Source organism: Peromyscus maniculatus, chromosome 8, assembly GCF_049852395.1.
Source record: "Peromyscus maniculatus bairdii isolate BWxNUB_F1_BW_parent chromosome 8, HU_Pman_BW_mat_3.1, whole genome shotgun sequence".
Classification (NCBI taxonomy): Eukaryota; Metazoa; Chordata; class Mammalia; order Rodentia; family Cricetidae; genus Peromyscus; species Peromyscus maniculatus.
The window spans coordinates 43,841,161-43,861,808 of record NC_134859.1 but is presented as its reverse complement, the minus strand read 5'-3'; the positions used below and the strand labels follow the sequence as shown (position 1 = coordinate 43,861,808).

The 20,648-nt window shown below is 43.5% G+C and overlaps 1 protein-coding gene and 1 pseudogene across 1 annotated transcript; both read left to right on the top strand.

Annotated features, from left to right (window-relative positions):
- Positions 1–3,514: 3,514 nt before the first annotated feature.
- Positions 3,515–4,542, top strand: LOC107400082 (olfactory receptor 2B11-like; annotated as a pseudogene).
- Positions 4,543–14,222: 9,680 nt separating this feature from the next.
- On the top strand, positions 14,223–15,894 carry LOC102922436 (olfactory receptor 2B11). Its single transcript, XM_076577747.1, has one exon. It carries the CDS (start codon positions 14,276–14,278, stop codon positions 15,230–15,232), a length of 957 nt encoding a protein of 318 aa, XP_076433862.1. The 5' UTR covers positions 14,223–14,275; the 3' UTR covers positions 15,233–15,894.
- The last annotated feature ends 4,754 nt before the right edge of the window (positions 15,895–20,648 follow it).

Below are 20,648 nucleotides of genomic sequence, written 5' to 3'. Positions count from 1 at the left end.
GTTTTTCTTTATTAAAAAAAAAAAAAAAAAAAAAAAAAAAAAAAAAAGATCTCCTACCCCCTTCAAGAAATGACATTCGACATTTAAAATTTATATATATATATATATATATATTTAATATATATATTTATATTTATATATTTATAAGTATATATATTTATTTATATATAATATATATAATTTAATTTATATATATATATATATATTTGAAAAAAAGATTATCCTATTTAGGAAAAAGCTTATGAAATAAGTGGAAGCATTACAGTATTTCAACTGCTGAAAGAAGTTTGAATCATGAAGTCTAATTAACTGACTTGGGTTAGATCATATTTAATTGGTGGAATGAAAATGTCTTAGGACTCAATAAAGGTCTTTTGGCCTTGTTTAGGAGTTTAAAAGAAAAAATTTCTGACATATATTTCATGGTGATATAGAAAACAACTTCAAAAAATCAAAATCTAGGATAAGTCGATAGTGCTGGGTAGTTGTAGGAAGAGAAAGAAATAAAAAGAAGTTTCGCGTATAGAAAAGAATACTACTTGCAAGTAAATCTGGGTAGCAGTCACTGCACGTACTATGAAGAGGTAGACTAGGTCATCCTAACCTGAGCACTTATGTGGGTGGTGTTTAGAGAAAGAATTAGGTCAATATTTTGGAAGATAATTATAGATCCCAATCTGAGTATCCCCATATATAACATACCTATTGATTCGTGGGAAAAGAAGTCAGACCAGAATTGGCCCCAGTGTCATATGTTGAGATTTTAAGTTTCATGTGACCTTAAAAAATAATAAAATGATAGAATGAACTGATAGAATGATAGAGGACTGGGATTTCTGAAGATTATTCAAATAGGTTAATGTGGGTACATGAAGAAGAGGATTTAAGTTGAATCTGATTCCTGGTGCCACCTTAATTTTCCTTCATTTACCATTGACCTTTGCCAAATGATGCTGATCAACCTTGCCATCAAGCTCTGACACACTGTTCTCCACCTGGTCCATCCTGTTGGTGAGGATTTCTGATGAGCCTTTTGTTTGTTCTGTTGGCTTTTCTTTTAATAATTTCAGCATCATTTTAGCTTGATTTTTCTTCAGCAATTCTCTTTGTTGGACTCTATTTTTAGGTTTAGGGTTGATTTTTTAAATTCCATTCAGCTTTTGTTTTTGTTATCTTAGAGTACTTTCATAGCTTCTTTTTGTGTTTTGAACATAGTTATGTTGTTCTAATCTTAGATGGACTTTTAACAAAAAAACCCAGAGCCAGATATCAGGGTGAAAGCTGAAAGATCAGAGAAGCAGAGCAAGCCACAGCCAACCTCACCTGGTGAACTCCTCAGCTGATCCTGTTTCCATGAATCCTCAGACTGAAAGCCTCTGAGTCCTCACCTGAAAGGGTCTCTGCTGAACTGCCTTAGTTCCTGTCTCCTCACGCCTTATATCGCTCTCTCTGCCCTGCTGTCACTTCCTGGGATTAAAGATGTGTGTGCTTCCCAGTACTGGGAGTAAAGGCGTATGCCACCACTGCCTGACCTCTATGTCTAATCTAGTGGTTGGTTCTGTCCTCTGATTCTCAGACAAGTTTATTAGGGTACACAATATATCACCACATAGTTCCAAGCATTCTTTTGAGTTCTTCATCTGGAAGTTCTCCCACTTCGTTCTCACTGGGAGCATTGCTGTGGAGTTAGTAATTTTTGGAGAAGACAAGTTATCTTGGTGTTTCATGTTGCTTCTGTTTCTGCACTGGGGCTTATACATCTGGAGCTGGCTGGTTGAGTCCTATCTCTTCCTTCAGTGGAGGCATTTACAATGTTCAGGAGAGGAATAAGTTGTAGGAGGGCTGAGCGCTCATTTTCCTTCTTGGTCTGGTACTGGGGCTCGAGGCTTCAACTTTAATCTTTCTCTTAGAGTCAGGAACTATTCTGGGTCATCTCCAGTCTCATCCCTGTGTCTGTGGTTTTCACTCCATGCTGTGGAACTTCCTGTGCCTATGAGCCTTGCTCTGGGACATCTCAGGCCTCCTTCCTGGGTCCAGCTGGGTGTTTCTCTGCAGAGCAGACACTTGTGAATGAAAAGATTGGTAGATTTCACATCATATCTTTGATATGAGAGAATAGCAAGTATTAATGAGAATGTGGGAAAAGAGTCCCTAGTGGTGGGAAGGTAAAATTGTACAAAGAATCTGGAATACCACCGGAAAAATATATATATAATGAAATCCAAAAGTTCTACTTTTGAGCACATACTCAAAAGAATTGAAAGCTAACCTTCAAAATGGTGTTTGGAGAACCACATTCACGGAAGCTGTGGTTCCAATGAGCAAGATATAGACACACTCGAGGGAGAATTTGTGGGTGAACACCAATGATGGTACAGTAAACACATATAATTAGTGTTAATTGTTCCTTTAAAAGGTAGGAAGTCCTGACTTAGCCTAGAGCATAGATGAATCTGGATGAGACAGTGTGAGTGAAGTAAGTCAATGACGAAGTTACAATACAATGAAATTTCTCTGGGATTATTAGACTAATTGGAATCACACAAAAAGTACCTAGAACGGCTGATGACGGGTTCTGGGACTGTGGTAGACAGGATGATAGATATTGTTCAATCAGTATTGATTGAGTTTGATGGCAGTAGTGCCTCTAGAGGCGGGTGGTGGTAATAGCTAAATGACAATGTAAATGAATTTAATGTAACAAAATTATATATTGAAATGTAGTGAAATGAATTTGGTGTCAAGTTCACTTTGCCATGATAAAATTTGGGGTAAAAATGAGAGCTGACTTCCTGAAAATAAACTCAGTTTAATAACCAATTTAATAACCTCTCCCAGTAGGAAGAGTTCACAGAGCTGTGTGCATGTGTTACCCTTCCTCGCCTACCTGCACTTAAAGGAATTGTTCAATAGCGTTTCCCTTTAAAATGGTCGGGAAAGAGATATGCCAGACGAAAGGGAAGCGTCACTGTTTCCAGATGAAATTACAGCACCGTGTTTGCTGAATGTGCTGAAGGACAGAAGAATGCTGAGCTTAATTTTAAAAGGAGGAAAGAAAGAGTAGGGAAGAAAGAGGCGGAGTGAAAAATTTACCTGAATCCTAGTTGACTCGATCTGGCTTTGGGTAGATATTTTCTTTTCTTTTCTTTTTTGAATTTTCGAGACAGGGTTTCTCTGTGTAATTTTGGTGCCTTTCCTGAATCTTGCTCTGTAGACCAGGCTGGCCTCAAACTCACAGAGATCCGCCTGGCTCTGCCTCCTGAGTGCTGGGATTAAAAGCGTGTGCCACCAATGCCCCGGCTGGGCACATATTTTCATCAGATCTTGGATATTTTCACTCTAACGTGACTTGAAAATCAACTACTGAGCAATATATGGAATCATTATGGACATTATCTCACTAATACAGTATCACAAATACAATGGGCATTTCAAAGCTGTTGCCTTGGGGCTTATTAAAAGGAAGCATCTTGTTTACCTTCAAAACGTATCTTTTTCCATGTAGGCATATGGAATGCAGATGGAATGGCGGAATGTGAGTTTCCCCAGCACATTTGTCTTGGTGGGCTTCTCTGATCATCCACGGTTGGAGATCCCCCTCCTTGGAGTGCTTCTTGTCTCCTACATCTTCACCCTGATAGGAAACAGCTCTGTTGTCTTCTTCTCCCTGGTGGTGCCTAGACTCCAAACACCCCTCTGGGCCACGTACACCATTGCCCCATAACTGCTAGTCAGTCTCTGGGGCCCAGAAAAGACAGTTGCCTCCTGGAGCTGCGTGACACAGGCATACCTCTTCCATTGGACCAGCTGCACTGAATGTGCCCTGCTGGCAGTCATGGCTTTGGATCGCTATGTGGCCATCTGCTGTCCACTTCGATATGTTCTCATCATGCATCTCTGGACATGTGTGTAGCTGGCAGCTGTATGCTGGGCCAGTGGCCTGGCCAATTCTCTGATTCAAGGTACACTCAGCCTTTACCTTACCCTTTATGCAGAAAATACACTACACCACTTCTTCTGTGAGGTGCCTGCTTTGATTAAACTAGCATGTAGTGACACCACTACAAATGACCTGTCCTTAGCCTTGGGAGCTATTCCTTTTGGAATAGTGTCTTCTCTGACAGTGCTCATCTCCTACACCTTCATTGCCAGGGTTGTGCTGAAGTTACCTTAAGGCAACGGAAGGTGCAAAGCATTCGGAACACGCAGCTCCCACTTCCTAGTCATCACCATGCTCTTTGGACCAGGTATGTACACGTACCTCCAGCCTCCAGGCAACAACACTCAGTCCAAGTTCCTCTCCTTCTTCTATGTGTCTTCACGCTGCTGCTCAATCCACTCATCTATACTCTGAGGAACAAGGATGTGAAAGAAGTGTGGAGGAAGATCCTATCCTCCCGGGATAAGGTGGAAGTCTTTGAAAGCCAAATGATCTCTGCCTGGCTCCTAGAACAGCCACATGTTGAAGCTTGTGCTGCAGATTTATTTCCCCCAAAATGTCAGTGCCTAGGTTGGAATTCTCACCTCTCCAAATCATTCTGAGGACAACATAGACTCTTGACTAGAAACCTCTGTCTTCTAAAATCTCAGTCAAGGTCATAGTACTTTTTCTGGACCCTTCCCAGACATTTCTATCAGCAGAAGAGAAATGGTCTATAGATCTTCTGAATACTGAAAGAAAAGCATTGTCTATAAAACCTTCTAGTAATTGCCATTTGACCAAACACCCTAAAAAATGTGTTCTGAAATTATTTGGAACAGATACATTCTCTTCAGTGATGTAGCTACTGGTAAGTCGTCCATACCCCTGTCAATACTCTATAGTCTATGTTCCTGTTAGTAACCCTACTGAACTCACTCATTCACCAAAAAACAAACAAAAAAACACACAAAAATAGAAGAGAACCAGTTGGGAATAATAGGACCATTGGGAAGTGAGAGGGATAGAAATAGGGTAATAAGGACATGAATGTTATTAAAAATAAATTAGATGCATGTATGAAATCCATTATTATATATGGCATATAATAATTATATGTAATTAATATATGTAATAAAGCACTAAAAGTTTTTGAAAAAGATCTAAGTAAGAATTTTAAGCACATTTTTATAAGATTTCTCCAGGCACCTACTCAAACTATTTAAACTCTTTTATCTGAGAATCCCATATCTCCCCTTTTCCTCAAATATTTTGCCAACCTACAAGTAATCATATCCTTACCTCATCTATGCTAACACAATTAAACATCATTGTCTATGCGACATAATCATTATAACGTCACCATTATAAATTTACTTCATGGACTGGAGAGATGGCTCAGAGGTTAGGAGAACCAGCTGCTCTTCCAGAGGTCCTGAATTCAGTTCCCAGCAACCACATGGTGGCTGTAGGCATACATGCAGATAGAACACTCATATACATAAAATAAATAAATCTAAAAAATACATTTGCTTCACTTTTCTCAAATCATTTATGACAAACATCACTCAGTGCCTTTATGTGACATTTCACTATTTATACTTTGTCACTTACCCCCGTTAATTTCTCTATTTCACTATACTTTCACAGACTAGAAAGAGCCCCTTTTTGTACACATATGATACCCATGAGGCCCCACCCACTTAACCATACTTGCGGAGCAGCAGCAACAGTTGGACAGGGGTTTGATCTAAGAGAGAGCATGGGTATGCCTCTATTGAATTAGCTTCAGCTGTATGCCAGAGCTATGAATGACTTCTTTGTGGTGTTGTATTAATTACTTGCCTCACGGCTGCAATACAACACCTGACAAAAGCGTCTTAAGGAGAAGATTCCTTTTGCTCACAAATCCATGGAGAAGTCATGGCAAGAGGGGCTTGAGATGGCTGGCCATGTTACATCCACAGGCAGAAGAAGAGAGAGAGGAATTCAGATGCTCAGCTCACGTTCTCCTTTTTATTCAGTCCAGGGACCCAGCCTAGGGGATGATACATTTCATATTTAGATATGTCTTCCCACCTCAATTAACCCAATCTAGAAATGCCTCGCAGATTCGCCCAAGGTTTGTTCCTGGTGAGTCTATGTACCTCCTGGGTGACAGTCAAGCTTAACCATCCCAGTTGCATCATTGCCCATTTGACTTTCAAACGCACCACTTGTGAGCCAAATCTTTCTACCTCTTTTATTAGCCATCTTATAAAGCAGAATGCATTCACTCAAACTTCAAAATCTCAGTCTTTAACAGTTTCAACACTGTTTAAAGGTTCTAAATCTAAATTTCATTTGAAACACAGCATGATCTGTATAATAATAATAATAATAATAATAATAATAATAATAATAATATACATTATTTCAGTATATAATAGTACAAAATAAACACTCCCATTTCAAACCAGAATACTGGGAACCTAATAATGATTGATGAGACCTAGACTGAAACCCAGCAGGGTAAACATCAAATCCTGTATCTCCATATCAAGCATCTGGGGATCATGATGGACTCCTCTTGGCTTCAAAAACTTAGGTAGTCCTTTCCCTCCATCTCTGCCACCTGCAGCATGACATAACTTCTCTCTTGGGCCCATGCTACTCCACAGCTGCAGCATTTCTCCACTTTTTCAACACCCTGAGGTCTCCATTGCTTGCAACTTGGGTTTCACACTGTCCTTCACGCCTTCACAATATGGTCTTTGAATGGTTCTAACCCGGTCACGTATTGCCTGGCTTTGGGGGCTTTCAGGAACCCTGGCAGAAAAATCCATGATGCTCTCAATCTTATATCTTTCATATCTGAAAAGCTTTATCACATGGATGACATCGCAAAGTTCTGCTGCCCCCTCAGGATGGCACCTGCACCACAGTTTCCATCACCCTGTGTGCTGCCCTAGGGAAACACTTTCCTTGGATGCTGTTTTTGAGCAAAGAACCCTTCCAGAGGCGTTTTCAATTTAGGTTCTCCCCTTTCAAATGAATTTGAATTTTTAAAAGGTGGAGCCTTTAATTCTTTATCATGTCCTGATATATCCAGACATGCCCAGAGGTTCGTTTCCATAATGACTAAATCCTATCAATCTGACAATTGACATTAATCAGCATAGGTATTGTCAACTTTTTGTTTTGTCTTGTTTTGTTTTTCGAGACAGGGTTTCTCTATGTAGCTTTGGTGCTTGTCCTGGAACTCACTCTGAAGCCCAGGCTGGCCTCGATCCACCTGCCTCTGCCTCCGGAGTGCTGGGATTAAAGTTGTGCGCCACAGCCGCCCAGGGGTATTGTCAAATTTGATCATTATAGCAGAGACACAGTAGGACATTTACTAATGTTCTGAAGCAAAAACATTCTTCTGCCACCATAGTCCCTACCTACAGAATGACTTGAAATGGCCAAGGAGCCCCAGGGAGTCCCCTTTCTCCCTCCCAGAGCTAGGTTTACAGGAGCATGCTGCCATAACCAAACTTTTACATGGGTGTTGGGAATCCAAACTCAGGTCCCTAGGCTTACACAGAAGCACTTTACTAATTAAGGCATCTCTCCAGCCCCGTGACTCTTCTTTAGTTGGGAAACTATTACTAAGGAGATACAAATTTGCCTTTCAAAAGACTTACCTTTGGCTACATTTTCAGCAAAAGAAAAAACTACTTTGTGAAATGAAAAGGTTGTGTCCATATATGTGTATATGTGTGTGCATATATATATTTATAATTATAGTTATATATAGTTATGTATTATGAAATTTTCATCCTAAAATCTGCTACATGTTTATTAAGTAAGCATATTAAATGTGAATCTCTGTGATTTCCTTCTTGAGTCTGGATTCTAATCCTAAAATAGACACTGTGGAGGAATGAGAAATGGAGAACAGTTAGATCTTCATACATACCATTTGTAATTCTATTATGTGATGCAACGTGTCACATAAGTGAACACATATTTTCCATACACATACTTGTGTGCTTCTGTGGTCACGGAGAACACTGTTCAAGAAAGCCAGGGCAGGACCAATGAGATGGCTCTGTGGGTTTAGACACCCGCTGCCAAGCCCGACAACCTGCTTCCATCCTGGGAGTAACACAGCAGAAAGAGAGAACCAGCACCCTCAAGGGCCTTCTAAGCTCTGCACACACCACGGCTCACACATGCCCACACACACCACGGCTCACACGTGCCCACACACACCATGGCTCACACGTGCCCACACACACATATCTCTGACCAAACAAACAAATGTTTGATTTGTGTGTGTGTGTGTGTATGTGTGTGTGTGTTCCTTTTTCTTTTCTTTTTCTCTTTTTAAAGAACACAGCAGCCAGCCATGGTGCTGCACACCCACAATCCCAGCACTCAGGGAGCCCCCAGGCTGATCGCTATGAATTCGAGGCTAACCTGGTTTACATAAGGAGTTCCAGTTCATAGTGAAACCCTGTCTCAAAAACAAAACAAAAGCAGGGTATTGTGAGCATAGTGGCCTACATTTGTCATCCCAGAATTTGAGAGGCTGAGGCAAAATTGTCATGGATTTGAGGCTAGACTGGCTACATGCTGAGTTTATGGCCAGCCTGACCTATACAGTAAGGCTCTGTCTCAAAACAACAGCAACAAAACACCAGCATGCATCATTTCAGGACTGAGGGAAGCTCAGTGTTCTGCAGAAACAAATCCAGAGCCTCGGGTCGCACGCAGTTTTTTTCAGCACCTGGACAGCGCCTCTCGCAGCCCTAGTTCATAAACCTGAATGCAGATCAAGGAAATGAGAAGAGTAAGGTGACAGCCCACTGGAGAGCACTGGTTTTCCTTTCCTGGCAACTATCAGCTGCGAATATCTTCTTGGTCAGGGGTGGGACTGTGTCCACTTCCCCTTTCCAGTGCTGGGATTGTGTCTGGTTTGAACCTGTGCAGGCCCTGTGCATGCTGTCACAGTCTCTGAGATCACATGTGCACCACTCCTGTTGTGTCTGGAAGGCACTGTTTCCTCAGGGTCCTCACCACCTCTGGCTCTTACAATCTTTCTGCCTCCTCCTCTGCATAGATCCCTGAGTCTTGAGAGGAGGAGGACTTTGATGGAGACATCCCATTTAGGGCTGAGTGCTCTCATTCTCTGTACATAGTCCAGTTGTGGTTCTCTGTGCTCGTTCCCATCTCCTGCAAGAAGAAGCTTCTCTGATGAGGGTTGAGTGATGCACTGACCTGTAGGGACAGCAATATGTCACCAGGAGTCATTTTATTGCTGTGTTCCTTTAGTAGACTAACAGTAATAGGTTTTCCCCTAGGGCTCATGACCTGTCTAGTCTCTTTAAGTAAACAGAAACACCATAAAGCTGAAAAGATTAAGAACAGCAAATGAAACAGCAGAATAGCGAAGGGCCTATGGGAACAGATAGGGATGCTAAGGAAGAAATAACTCATGGCAAAAACATGTTTTAAAAGGCAATAAATAGGAGTGAGAAGATGGGTCAGATTAAGAGTATTTTCACCCCATGTAGAGGACAGAAGTTCCATGCACAGCACCTACAGCTGCATGTGACTCCAGCTCCAGGGAATCTGATGCCCATCTAAGGCTCCATAGAAATCTCAAAAGACCTCCCCCACCCACAAAAAGGAACCTGGCAGGATTCTCTTCCAGAGGAAAAGTGGAGGTTTATTGTGGGGGCGTTGAATAAGAATGGCCCCCATAGGCTCAAGATTGGAATGCTTGGTCATCAGGGAATGGCATTACTTGAGAAGGATTAGGAGGTGTGGCCTTGTTGGAGGAGGCAGTGTGTCACTAGGGGTGGGCTTTGAGGTTTCAGAGGCCCAAGCCAGTCTCCTGTCTCTCTTCCACCTGCCTACAGATCTGGATGTAGAACTCAGCTTCTCCAGCACCATGTCTGCCTGCATGCTGCCATTATCTCTGCCATGATGGTGACTAAACTGTAACTGTAAGCCAGTCCCAATTAAATGCTTTCTTTTATATATTGCTGTGGTCATGGTGTCTCTTCACAGCAATAGAACACTGATTAAGACAAACTATAAAAGTACCAAAAAAAATCCAACTCATTTATAAAAACACAATTGCTGTGGATATCACTCTGTATGCTGTGAATGTGTTGCTCTGATTGGTTAATAAAATGCTGATTGGCCAGTAGCCAGGTAGGAAGTATAGTAAAGGTGGGATAAGCAGAGAGGAGAATTCTGGGAACAGGAAGGCTGAGTCAGGAGATGCTGCCAGCCGCCACTATGAGAAGCAAGATGTAAAGATACCGGTAAGCCACGAGCCACGTGGCAAGGTATAGATTTATAGAAATGGGTTAATTTAAGATGTAAAATCTAGCTAGCAATAAGCCTGAGCCATTAAGCCATACAGTTCATAATTAATATAAGCCTCTGTGTGTTTATTTGGGTCTGAGTGACTGTGGGCCCCGGGCAGGACTGCAGAAAACTTCAGCTACAAAACATTCATCAAAATAACACTAGAGCAAGCCAGGCAGTGGTGGCACATGCCTTTAATCCCAGTACTCAGGAGACAGAGCCAGGCTCATCTCTGTGAGTTCTAGGCCAGCCTGGGCTACAGAGTGAGATCCAGGACAGGCTCCAAAACTACACAGAGAAACCCTATCTCAAAAGACCAATATAATAATAATAATAATAATAATAATAATAATAATAATAATAATAATAGAGTAGCAGCAGAAACTCTGAAATCTAGAAGAGTATTGGACAGTGCATTTCAAGCCCTGAAAGTAAATACTGCCAAACAAAATTATTACAGCAGCAAAGATATCCTATTTTTAAAAAATGTATGTGTATGTATGTGCCTATATGAGCCACATGTATTTGGGTGCCTGTGGAAACCAGATGGAGCCCTTGGATCTGGCATTATAGGCAGTTGTGAACAGTTTGATATGGATGCTGGGAACTGAATTCAAAGCCTCTGAAAGAGCAACAAATACTAGTAACCTCTAAGGTACATCATCCCTAATCTCTCCCTCTTTCTTTTCTAAAGATTTGTTTTTATTTATGTGTGTGTGTCTGTGTCTACGTTTATCACATGTGATCAGGTCTGGCAGAATCCAGAACATGATGTTGTATCCCCTGGAGCCAATATTATGTGCCATTGTGAGTATCTCAGGATGAGTTCTGGGATTTGAATTCAAGTCCTCTGAAGATCAGCAAACACTTCTAATCACTGAGACATCTCGCTACTAAAGATACTTTTTTTTGACATTTTTTTTTAAATTTTATTTTATTTTACAATACCATTCAGTTCTACATAACAACCACAGATTCCCTTGTTCTCTCCCTTCCTGTCCCCCTCCCCTTCCCCCCAGCCCACCCCTCAATCCCACCTACTCCAGAGCAAGGCCTCCCCTGAGGACTGAGATCGACCTGATAGATTCAGTCCAGGCAGGTCCAGTCCCCTCCTCCCAGATTGAGCAAAGCGTCCCTGCATAAGTCCCAGGTTTCAAACAGCTATCTCATGCAATGAGCCCAGGACTTGGTACCACTGCCTAGATGCCTCCCAAACAGATCAAGCCAATCAACGGTCTCACCTATTCAGAGGGCCTGATTCAGTTGGGGACCCCTCAGCCTTTGGTTCATAGTTCATGTGTTTCCATTCGTTTGGCTGTTTGTCCCTGTGCTTTATCCAACCTTGGTTTTAACAATTCTCGCTCATATAAACACTCTTCATTCTCGCTAATTAGACTCCCGGCGCTCCACCCGGGGCCTAGCCATGGATGTCTGCATCTAGATTCCTCAGTCCTTGGATGGGGTTTCTGGCACAACTATTAGGGTGTTTGGCCAAAGATACTTTTTTTTAAAATAAAGAAGATTTGTTTATTATGTATATAGCATGTATGACTGCAGACCAGAAGATGGCACCAGATCTCATTACAGATGGTTGTGAGCCAGCATGTGGTTGCTGGGAATTGAACCCAGGTCCTCTGGAAGAGCAGTCAGTGCTCTTAACCTCTGAGCCATCTCTCCAGCCCCCCCACCCCCTATTTCAGAGCTGAGGACCGAACCCGGGGCCTTGCACTTGCTAGGCAAGTGCTCTAACACTGAGCTAAAACCCCAGCCCCCAAAGATGCTTTATTAAGTTAATAAAGAAATAAAAATCTTCCAAGGTAAGCACAAACTAAAGCAAGTCATGACCACAAAGCCAGCACTTCAGAAGATAGATAAAAGAATTCTATACACAGGAGAAAAAGAAAGGCAGTCACAGAACAAAAGACCATGAAATAACAAATCTCATGCAAAGAATAGACTAATGAATGAGAACTAATGAAGATTAGACACAATTCGATAAATCCCTCATATGAATATGGAAGAAAAAAAGGGATGAACAGTTTATGAACCTGCCAGATAAAATAAGTCCTCTCAATAATAATCCAAATGTTAATGGTTTATGCTCTCCAATTAAGACATGAAAACAAGCTGACTGTATTGCATGAACTTATCTCTTGATTATTTACTGTAGGGAGCATTGAGGTCCTTCTGATTACAATTAAGCACCAGGAGAAACAGGAATATGAACTTGGATTCCTCTGTGCTGGCTATTGTTCTATGTACTTTACAAACCAACTTGTTTCTCCCTTGTGTCAGGCGTTGGAGGGAAAGATTAGTGTTTCTTATGCTGTGTCAATAGAAATGGGGTACGGTGAAACTAGGTGACCCGCCTAGAGACTCAGAGATTGATTTTGGTCCAGAAGCCAGCTCAGCTTCTTCTCTACCTGAACCACAGGCTACACAAGTCAGTCCTCTGCTAGCTTTACGATGACCTCTTCCCCAACATTAAAGAATTGAAGGAGAAGGAGGAGGAACCATCAATGCCCCATGACTGCTCCATTTCCTCTGGTCTTCTAGGATCTACCATTAATTGCAAATACTATAGCTCACACTACATCAATGATCAGTTAATCCCTTAGACACTAATTAAATAAAACATCAGGGATAACTTCCCAGCCAGAGGAGAGCAAGCTTCTATGCTGTGTGTGTCTGGGGACAAAGAGCAGAGCCCTCCTGGAAAAGAGGGCAGAGGATGAGGTCAAGTTCAACCTGGGGAATAGTTGTGAAATCACAGGGAAGTGTGACATGAGCTGCCTAAGTGTGATAATTGCTGCCCAAACACCCTGGCTTCGGCAATAAGGTGTTCAGTCTGTATAAGTGCGGAATCGGCTTCACCATATGCAAGTGTCCACAGAACAAATTTATTGTGATTCTGTAGCCCACACAGATGAGGGCTGAGTCTTCCCAGCAAACCGACAGCAAGGGAGAGTCCTTCCCACCTCCAGGCCAAGAATGAGCTCTCTCCACCAGCTGAGGGCCGGGTTCAGGTAGGCATGAGGTCTCTGCAGGTTCATCAGAACAAGCAGACAGCATTCCCCTAGCACACCTGCATTTGCAGTGACTGCCTTCCTAAGCTCCCCTTCCCAGTGCAGACCAGCATAGGCTGCAAAGAGTCCTCCTTCTCTGAGCCAGGTCCTCTGTGATGCCAGAGAACCATGGAAGGTAAGGGTCAGTCCTGGACTCCGGACAAGACAGAGTCTGCATCACAGAGAGGTTTTGTGACATCCACTTTAGGATAAAATTACAGAAGGGGGGCCTAACTTGTAGAATGAAGCTTTTGCTTCACTTAGTAGAGTGATGCCAGCCGAAAACTCAGCTATTTTTACTGCCTAAGTGAGTGTTAGATCTGCCATCGAGAACAGTCATAGGACAAGGGCTTCGGTAGTCCTGAGAGCCACAACCTGTCCTCACAGGGACAGGTCTCAGCCACGTCTCAGAGGTGAGAAGGCTGGGATCTTATCAGGAGAGCCCCTCCTTGCTTACAAAGCTCTTCCTGCTCTGGGTCACCTCTCCCTTCTACCATACCACTGTCTCCAGAAGACAAAATAAAAACGCCTCAGACAGTGCACACGTCCCTCAGTCTGTTTGTAGAGAAGTCATGCATGGCGGTGACGGTGGGGGTTGTGGTAGTCATGATCAATTCGAATTTGTGTGGAACTTTGGCATGAAAGCCTCTCTATCTTCTGCAATGTCTGCAGCTGAAGCAAGCCTCCTTCCCCATCCCCACTGTATCACGCAGGGGTGGAAGTTTAGAAAGGCGGCTGGCTTGGCGGAGGTCAGAGTCAGAGGGGTGTGAGATGTACATACTGCTGCTCTGACTCCCCGTCCAGGGGTCTCTGCATAAAGAGGGGGCAGACAGGATGCAGTCTGAGAAAGAGCAGACATGGAATGAGGAAATGATTCATTCTCTCCATTGACAGCCACTCCTTCAAGCTCCCTGGACTCATCACTGCTGCCAGAAGATGCCTCATCATGAGCAGTGACAACCAGAGCTACTTCTGGGACCCCCCAAAGGACTTCATTCTCCTGGGCATTTCGGACAGGCCATGGCTGGAGCTCCCGCTCTTTGTAGTTCTCCTGGTGTCTTATGTTCTGGCCATGCTGGGAAACATCTCCATCATCACCGTGTCCCAGCTGGATCCCCAGCTTCAGAGCCCCATGTATATTTTCCTTAGCCACCTCTCCTTCCTGGACCTCTGCTACACCACCACCACCGTCCCTCAGATGCTGGTCAACATGGGCAGTTCCCAGAAGACCATCAGTTATGGTGGCTGCACCGTGCAGTACACCATTTTCCACTGGCTGGGCGGCACTGAGTGCATTCTCCTGGCCGCCATGGCTCTGGACCGCTATGTGGCCATCTGTGAGCCGCTCCGGTATGCCATTATCATGCACCGCCTGCTCTGCCAGCAGCTGGTGGCGATGGCCTGGCTCAGCGGTTTTGGCAACTCCCTTGTTCAGGTCATTCTGACAGTGAAGCTGCCTTTCTGTGGGCAGCAGGTGCTGAACAACTTCTTCTGTGAGGTGCCAGCTATGATCAAGCTGTCCTGTGCTGATACCACAGTGAATGATGTCACTCTGGCTGTGCTGGGGGCCTTCTTTTTGCTGGTCCCTCTGGCCTTCATCCTTCTCTCCTATGGCTTCATTGCTCGGGCAGTGCTGAGGATCCAGTCCTCCAGGGGACGACACAAGGCCTTTGGGACCTGTTCTTCCCATTTGCTGGTGGTTTCCCTTTTCTACCTACCTGCCATCTATATGTACCTGCAGCCCCCATCCAGTTACTCTCAAGAACAGGGCAAGTTTATCTCCCTCTTCTACTCCATAGTCACCCCCACCCTCAACCCTTTCATCTATACCTTGAGGAATAAGGACGTGAAGGGGGCTCTCAGAAGACTCCTGGCAAGGATTGGGAGGCTGTGTGGACGGTGAAGGTCTAACCTGGGAAGAGCTGCATAAATCATAGAAGGCTGAGAAAGGACTCTGGGAGGTGGGGGTATACTTCAGTGGTACAGCCCTTGCTTGGCATGTGAGAGGCCCTGAGTTCAACTCCCAGGACTGTGGAAAATGCTTAGAACTGTAAGTTCTTTGAGAAATTTGAAAGCTTAAAAAAAATCCATCTCAAAATACTTCACTTTCTATGTGGTGATGATGCTTAAGCATCTAAGAGGTAGGTTGTCAAAGCACAATCCTAAGAAGACATATAGCTTTAAGAATCAATTGTGTAAATGACTTGATGCTCACCAGTAGGTGTGAGACTACTGGATTCTTCATCTCCTAGTTCTTTCCTTTTTCCCCCCTCTTCCTATATTTCCTCTATCTTTTCCTATTTATCTCTTTTTAAGCCTTTCTCTTCCTTAGCAGTCACTCCAGATGTGCACAATATGAGCCTGATGCACAGTCTTATCCATGATAAACATCTGTTCTTCGTGGACTGAAATCTCAATAGATGTATGTCTTCCCAATATGTCACAGGAACTATGTGACTGCACTCTTCTTTTGTTACCATAGATGATTTTCTTCTTCCTGGGTTCAAACAGCCTTCATAGAAAGTTTTCCCACCACTGACTGAGAGCTACTGTAAATCTTTCTGCTGTGGGGCTAGAAGAGTAGGATACATTGGTGGAAACAGATACACCTAACCTCTCACCTTACAGACGGGCATGTTCCCAGGAGAATATGGCAAAAATCATGGTCAACGTTAAGGACAATAAAGTATCACATAAAAATTTAAGAGTTTAGCTTGAGATGCCTAGCTTAGTCATAGAGCTGGTGCCTAGCCTGGTCCTGGCTTTGCTCCCCAGAAGCACACACAAAAATTTTGAACGTGATTATTATAACATTTATAGAAGGTGTCCTCGATGTCGGTTGATACACTGAGCGTCCTTAATACCAATCTGTATGATACTGACCCTCATGATATGATCTCCTTTGCAATTCCCCTTTTCCTATAAGAATCAATTATTAAAGTGGTAGTAATTGCTCCAGCTGTTATAGAGTTCTGGTAGCCAGGGAAACTCAGATTCTCAGAAACATCCCACTGGCTGCCTATAACTATCCTACAAGCACCTATGAGGTGCTTGAAATGGAGCTATGGCAAGCACTTTATATTTATTTGCATTTGGTTTTCTTTCTTTTTATTAAACCATTCTTGAAGATTGTATTTGATTTTAAATTATGTGTATATATGGGGAGAGGGGTGTGTATGTGTGCATGCAGTTGCTCACAGAGGCCAGAAGAGGGCATCAGATTCACTAGCTCTGGAATTGAAGTCCTCTGCAAGGGCAGCAGCAGTCTTAGCCAGAGCCACCCCTCCAACACCTTGCCTTTGGTTTGCACATAGAAGATCCTTTTATACTTAGCTCTTTGTTTCTGCCCTGATGTCTTGATGAGACACTATTAATGTAATCAAGCCTAGTAAATTAATGGATGAAAATTAGAAAAAGAAGAAAATTATCCAACAGTAAAGGCAAAGCTTAAATGCAAGTCAGAGAGCTGAAAATTTTTGATTTAAGAAATGTGAAACATAATGACTGTCCCAGATCCAGGACCAATGGATTTCCATAGAGTTATCATTGCATAGCAGCTCAGAACCTTTTACATCCCAGACTAACATAGAAGAGCCGTAAGCAATGATTCAAACCCAAGCCACAAGTCAATAAATGAGCATAGTAAGAATCATCCAAAAAGAGAATCAGTGCATATATCAATATAATGACTTGACCTAATTCTAGCACACTTTTGAGTGTGGAGAATTGTCGAGAATTGAGTGTTGAGATGTGGTAACTGGCAATCTCAAACTCTCTTTATTTTGTGAAGACTAGGCTTAGTGACTTGCTTTGCCACTTGAACTCAGTGAAAGATTCTTTAGATCTTCCTGGACAAAGTTGTGAGATACCTGGCAACTTTTAGTGATTGCTTGGGTACCCCGAGTTACCAAGATATCCATTATCTGTAAGACTGACCATGCTGGGGAGACTGCAGCGCACATGTGAGCCAGGCCAGCAGCCAGCTCTTCAACTCCTGAATGGGGCTGGATACTCCAGCCGGATAACCCCCAACACTGGACAGAAGAACCACCCAGCAAAACCCTGAACAAACTTCTGGGTCCTCAAAGGATGAAATATAATAAAAGGCGCCTATTCTCATGTTCTAGCACTGGGTGTAGAGCAGCAAAGGTACTTGGAGCAATAGAGGTCCCTTAGAATATCCATTTCCATGGATGCGTAATGCCACAGGCTAAGCATAGAGGACTTCGGTGTGTGTTGGTGATTTAGTACTCTGTGCTGCTTAGGAAGAGGAGCTGCTCTTCAAATGTGTAAACCCCAGGTGAGCTGCTGCCAACCACAGGCAAGGTGAAAAGCAGCCACATGAACGGCATTTATTTGCAAGACATTGTTGGTTTTTTTTCAGGATGGAAAGTCTTGTCACACCCAATTGAATCTAGCCTGAATATCTGGATATTGTTGGATATCACTTTTCCCATATCACTGTATTTTTAAAAATCCACAGCAACTGGCCCAGCACCATCTAACCCCACATGCAAATTACTCCAGGGAAGTTCTCAATTTTGTCCGGTGGTCACCTTCCCCTCAGCACGCTGAGCCCCCCATGTGGAGCTCTGCAGGACACACTCACTGTAGGTTCTGCAGAAGGCAGCCCTGCTGTTTCAGAACTTCACAGAGCATCAGCACACCCAGGTCGCCCAAGTCATTGTTGCCCAGGTTCAGCTTCCGAAGGCTCTGGTTGCGGGTCAGCATTGTGGAGAGATTCCAACAGCAGTGTGAGGTAAGGCTGCAGTTGTCTAATCTGCGAAAAAAGGAGGGTGATGTGGTATATTCTAATTGTACTGAAATGTGATTTTGATTGTATGTTAATAAATAAAGTTGCCCAGGGGTCAGAGTTATTAGAGCCATAGACAGAGTGTGGCGGTGGTGGTGCATGCCTTTAATCCCATAGATCTCTGTGTGTTCAGGGATACAGCCAGCATTGGAGACATATGCCTTTAAGACCTGGCGGGGGGGGGGGGGAGGCTGTACATTCAGACAGTGACGAGGCAGTCACGTGTTTGGGTTTACAACCAATGAGAAGGCAGAATGACTATGAAACGACTTACACACAGGAAATAGCTCTCTTTCGGGAAGCTGGGACCATGGCAGGAGGAAGGATGAGATTTTAGCTCTGAGCTCTGACCTCTTGGCTTTCTCTTTTACATTGTTTCTGTGTTTCTTATTTAATAAGACAGTTGGTTACATCTACATCTGGCGCCCAACATGACAAGAATCCATTAAAAACCGTTTAGCTTGGCGGCATGTCTGCTTTCCTGCAAGGGCAGCAGGCTGGGCGGTTGGCTTCCTAGCCCGGGTCTAGGTCTGATTGGCCTCTTTAAGCTCCGACCACGTGTGTTTGGCTTTACAGGCAGGGCCCTGTTCGGCAGGGCAGGTCTGAGTTGTTTGTAGCACCGGCTTTAAGCAAGCAGGCTTTAAGCAAGCAGCTCACAGTTAGTCTGGCCTGAGGTCAAGCAGACCTAGGCCCGGGCTAGGAAGCCAACCACTCGGACTAGGGGGCCGCCCGGCCTGCCGCCCTTGCGGGAAAGCAGACCTGCCACCAAGCTAAGCGGTTTTTAATGGATTCTTGTCACCTTGGGCGCCAGATGTAGATGTAACCAACTGTCTTATTAAATAAGAAACACAGAAACAATGTAAAAGAGAAAGCCAAGAGGCCAGAGCTCAGAGCTAAAATCTCACCCTTCCTCCTGCGGTGTCCCAGCTTCCCGAAACAGAGCTATTTCCCTGTGTGTAAGTCGTTTCATAGTCATTCTGCCTTCTCATTGGTTGTAAACCCAAACACATGACTGCCTCATCACTGTCTGTATGTATAGCCCCCCCAGGTCTTAAAGGCATATGTCTCCAATGCTGGCTGTATCCCTGAACACACAGAGATCTATAGGATTAAAGGCGTGTGCCACTACCGCCACACTCTATCTATGGCTCTAATAGCTCTGACCCCCTGGAAACTTTATTTATTAACATACAATGAAAACCACATTTCAGTACAATTAGAATACCACCAAAATACTGAATCAAATTTGTCTTTGAAGAGCTTCCCAGATGCCCAGTTTAACATAATCTTCCTGGCTAGTATTGTTTTCCCAATACCTGCTGCTCCCTGGAACACCACTGTGTGCACAGGCTCTGTGTGCTTATCCTCAGGCTCAAACAGTAACTGCAGCTTAATGGAACTCATGGGGCTGTCCCACATTTTGGTCCTGCCAATGGTCAGTAGTTCATACTCCCTCTCTTGCTTGCTGGGGTGCTCCTTGACCATTTGTAGCTGAGTGTAGCGTTTGCTGAGGTCAACACTCTCACCCAGACGTGCATTTCGATCTTGGATACAGTAGAACCTGCTTCTCACATGTCTTCTGTATTTACAGTAATCTGCAGCAGAGACAGGAAGGTAGAATCCAGGAAAAGCCCCCATACATCTATTCCCCAACAGGATATGTGCAATATAGGTGTGTTCCTTAAAAGATAAATATCTATGAAAACAAAAATTTAAAAAGTTGTTCAGGGTATTTGCCCAGAAGAAGGGTCAGGTTCAGAAAAGGCAAAAGAAGTGCTTATGTTAAACTTCAGGCAGACCCAGCAAAGAAGCAGTGCTCCATAGTGACAAAATGACACCAGAAAGTAAACACATAGAAAGGAAAATCACAGAAGAATGGAAAAGGGGGAGAACTGTATTTTCGAGGTGTAGTGATTAATCTTCATCGTCAGCTTAAATGGATTTGGAATTACCTAAGTCCTGTCTGTGATGGGCCTTCCAGAGAGGTTGACATGGGGAAGACTCATTCTGAAAGTGGTTTGTCCCATCCAAAGATCTAGACACTAGGCTGACATCCCCGCCACTCCACCCCCCATCCCTCACCCCTCCACCCTGCTTCATGACTCTAAACACGATGTGCCCAGCTGCTTCACACTCCTGAGGCTATAGCTATTGCCGTCTTTGTAGCCGTTTGTTCTCTGCTTGGGTTAGACTGTACCTTCAAATTGTCCCAGGAAACCCTTGCTCTGTAAGTAGCTTTTCATAGGCATTTTACCAAAGCAATGAGAAAAGCAGCCAATGCAGAAAATTCCTGCATAGGCCTGGGGCTGATGCTATGATAAATAGGCCCTTTGTAGGCTACTGAAACTGGGTTGTTGAAAGGAGATGTAAAAGCTGAAGAATTCAGGGTTAAAGAATCCATGACATAGACTGCTGTGAACAGAGCTTAATTGTCATTTCTGGTGGGGAAGGACAATAGCAGAATTCTAAGAGGAATGAAGATAACAGAGGTCTGAAGCATGAAGTT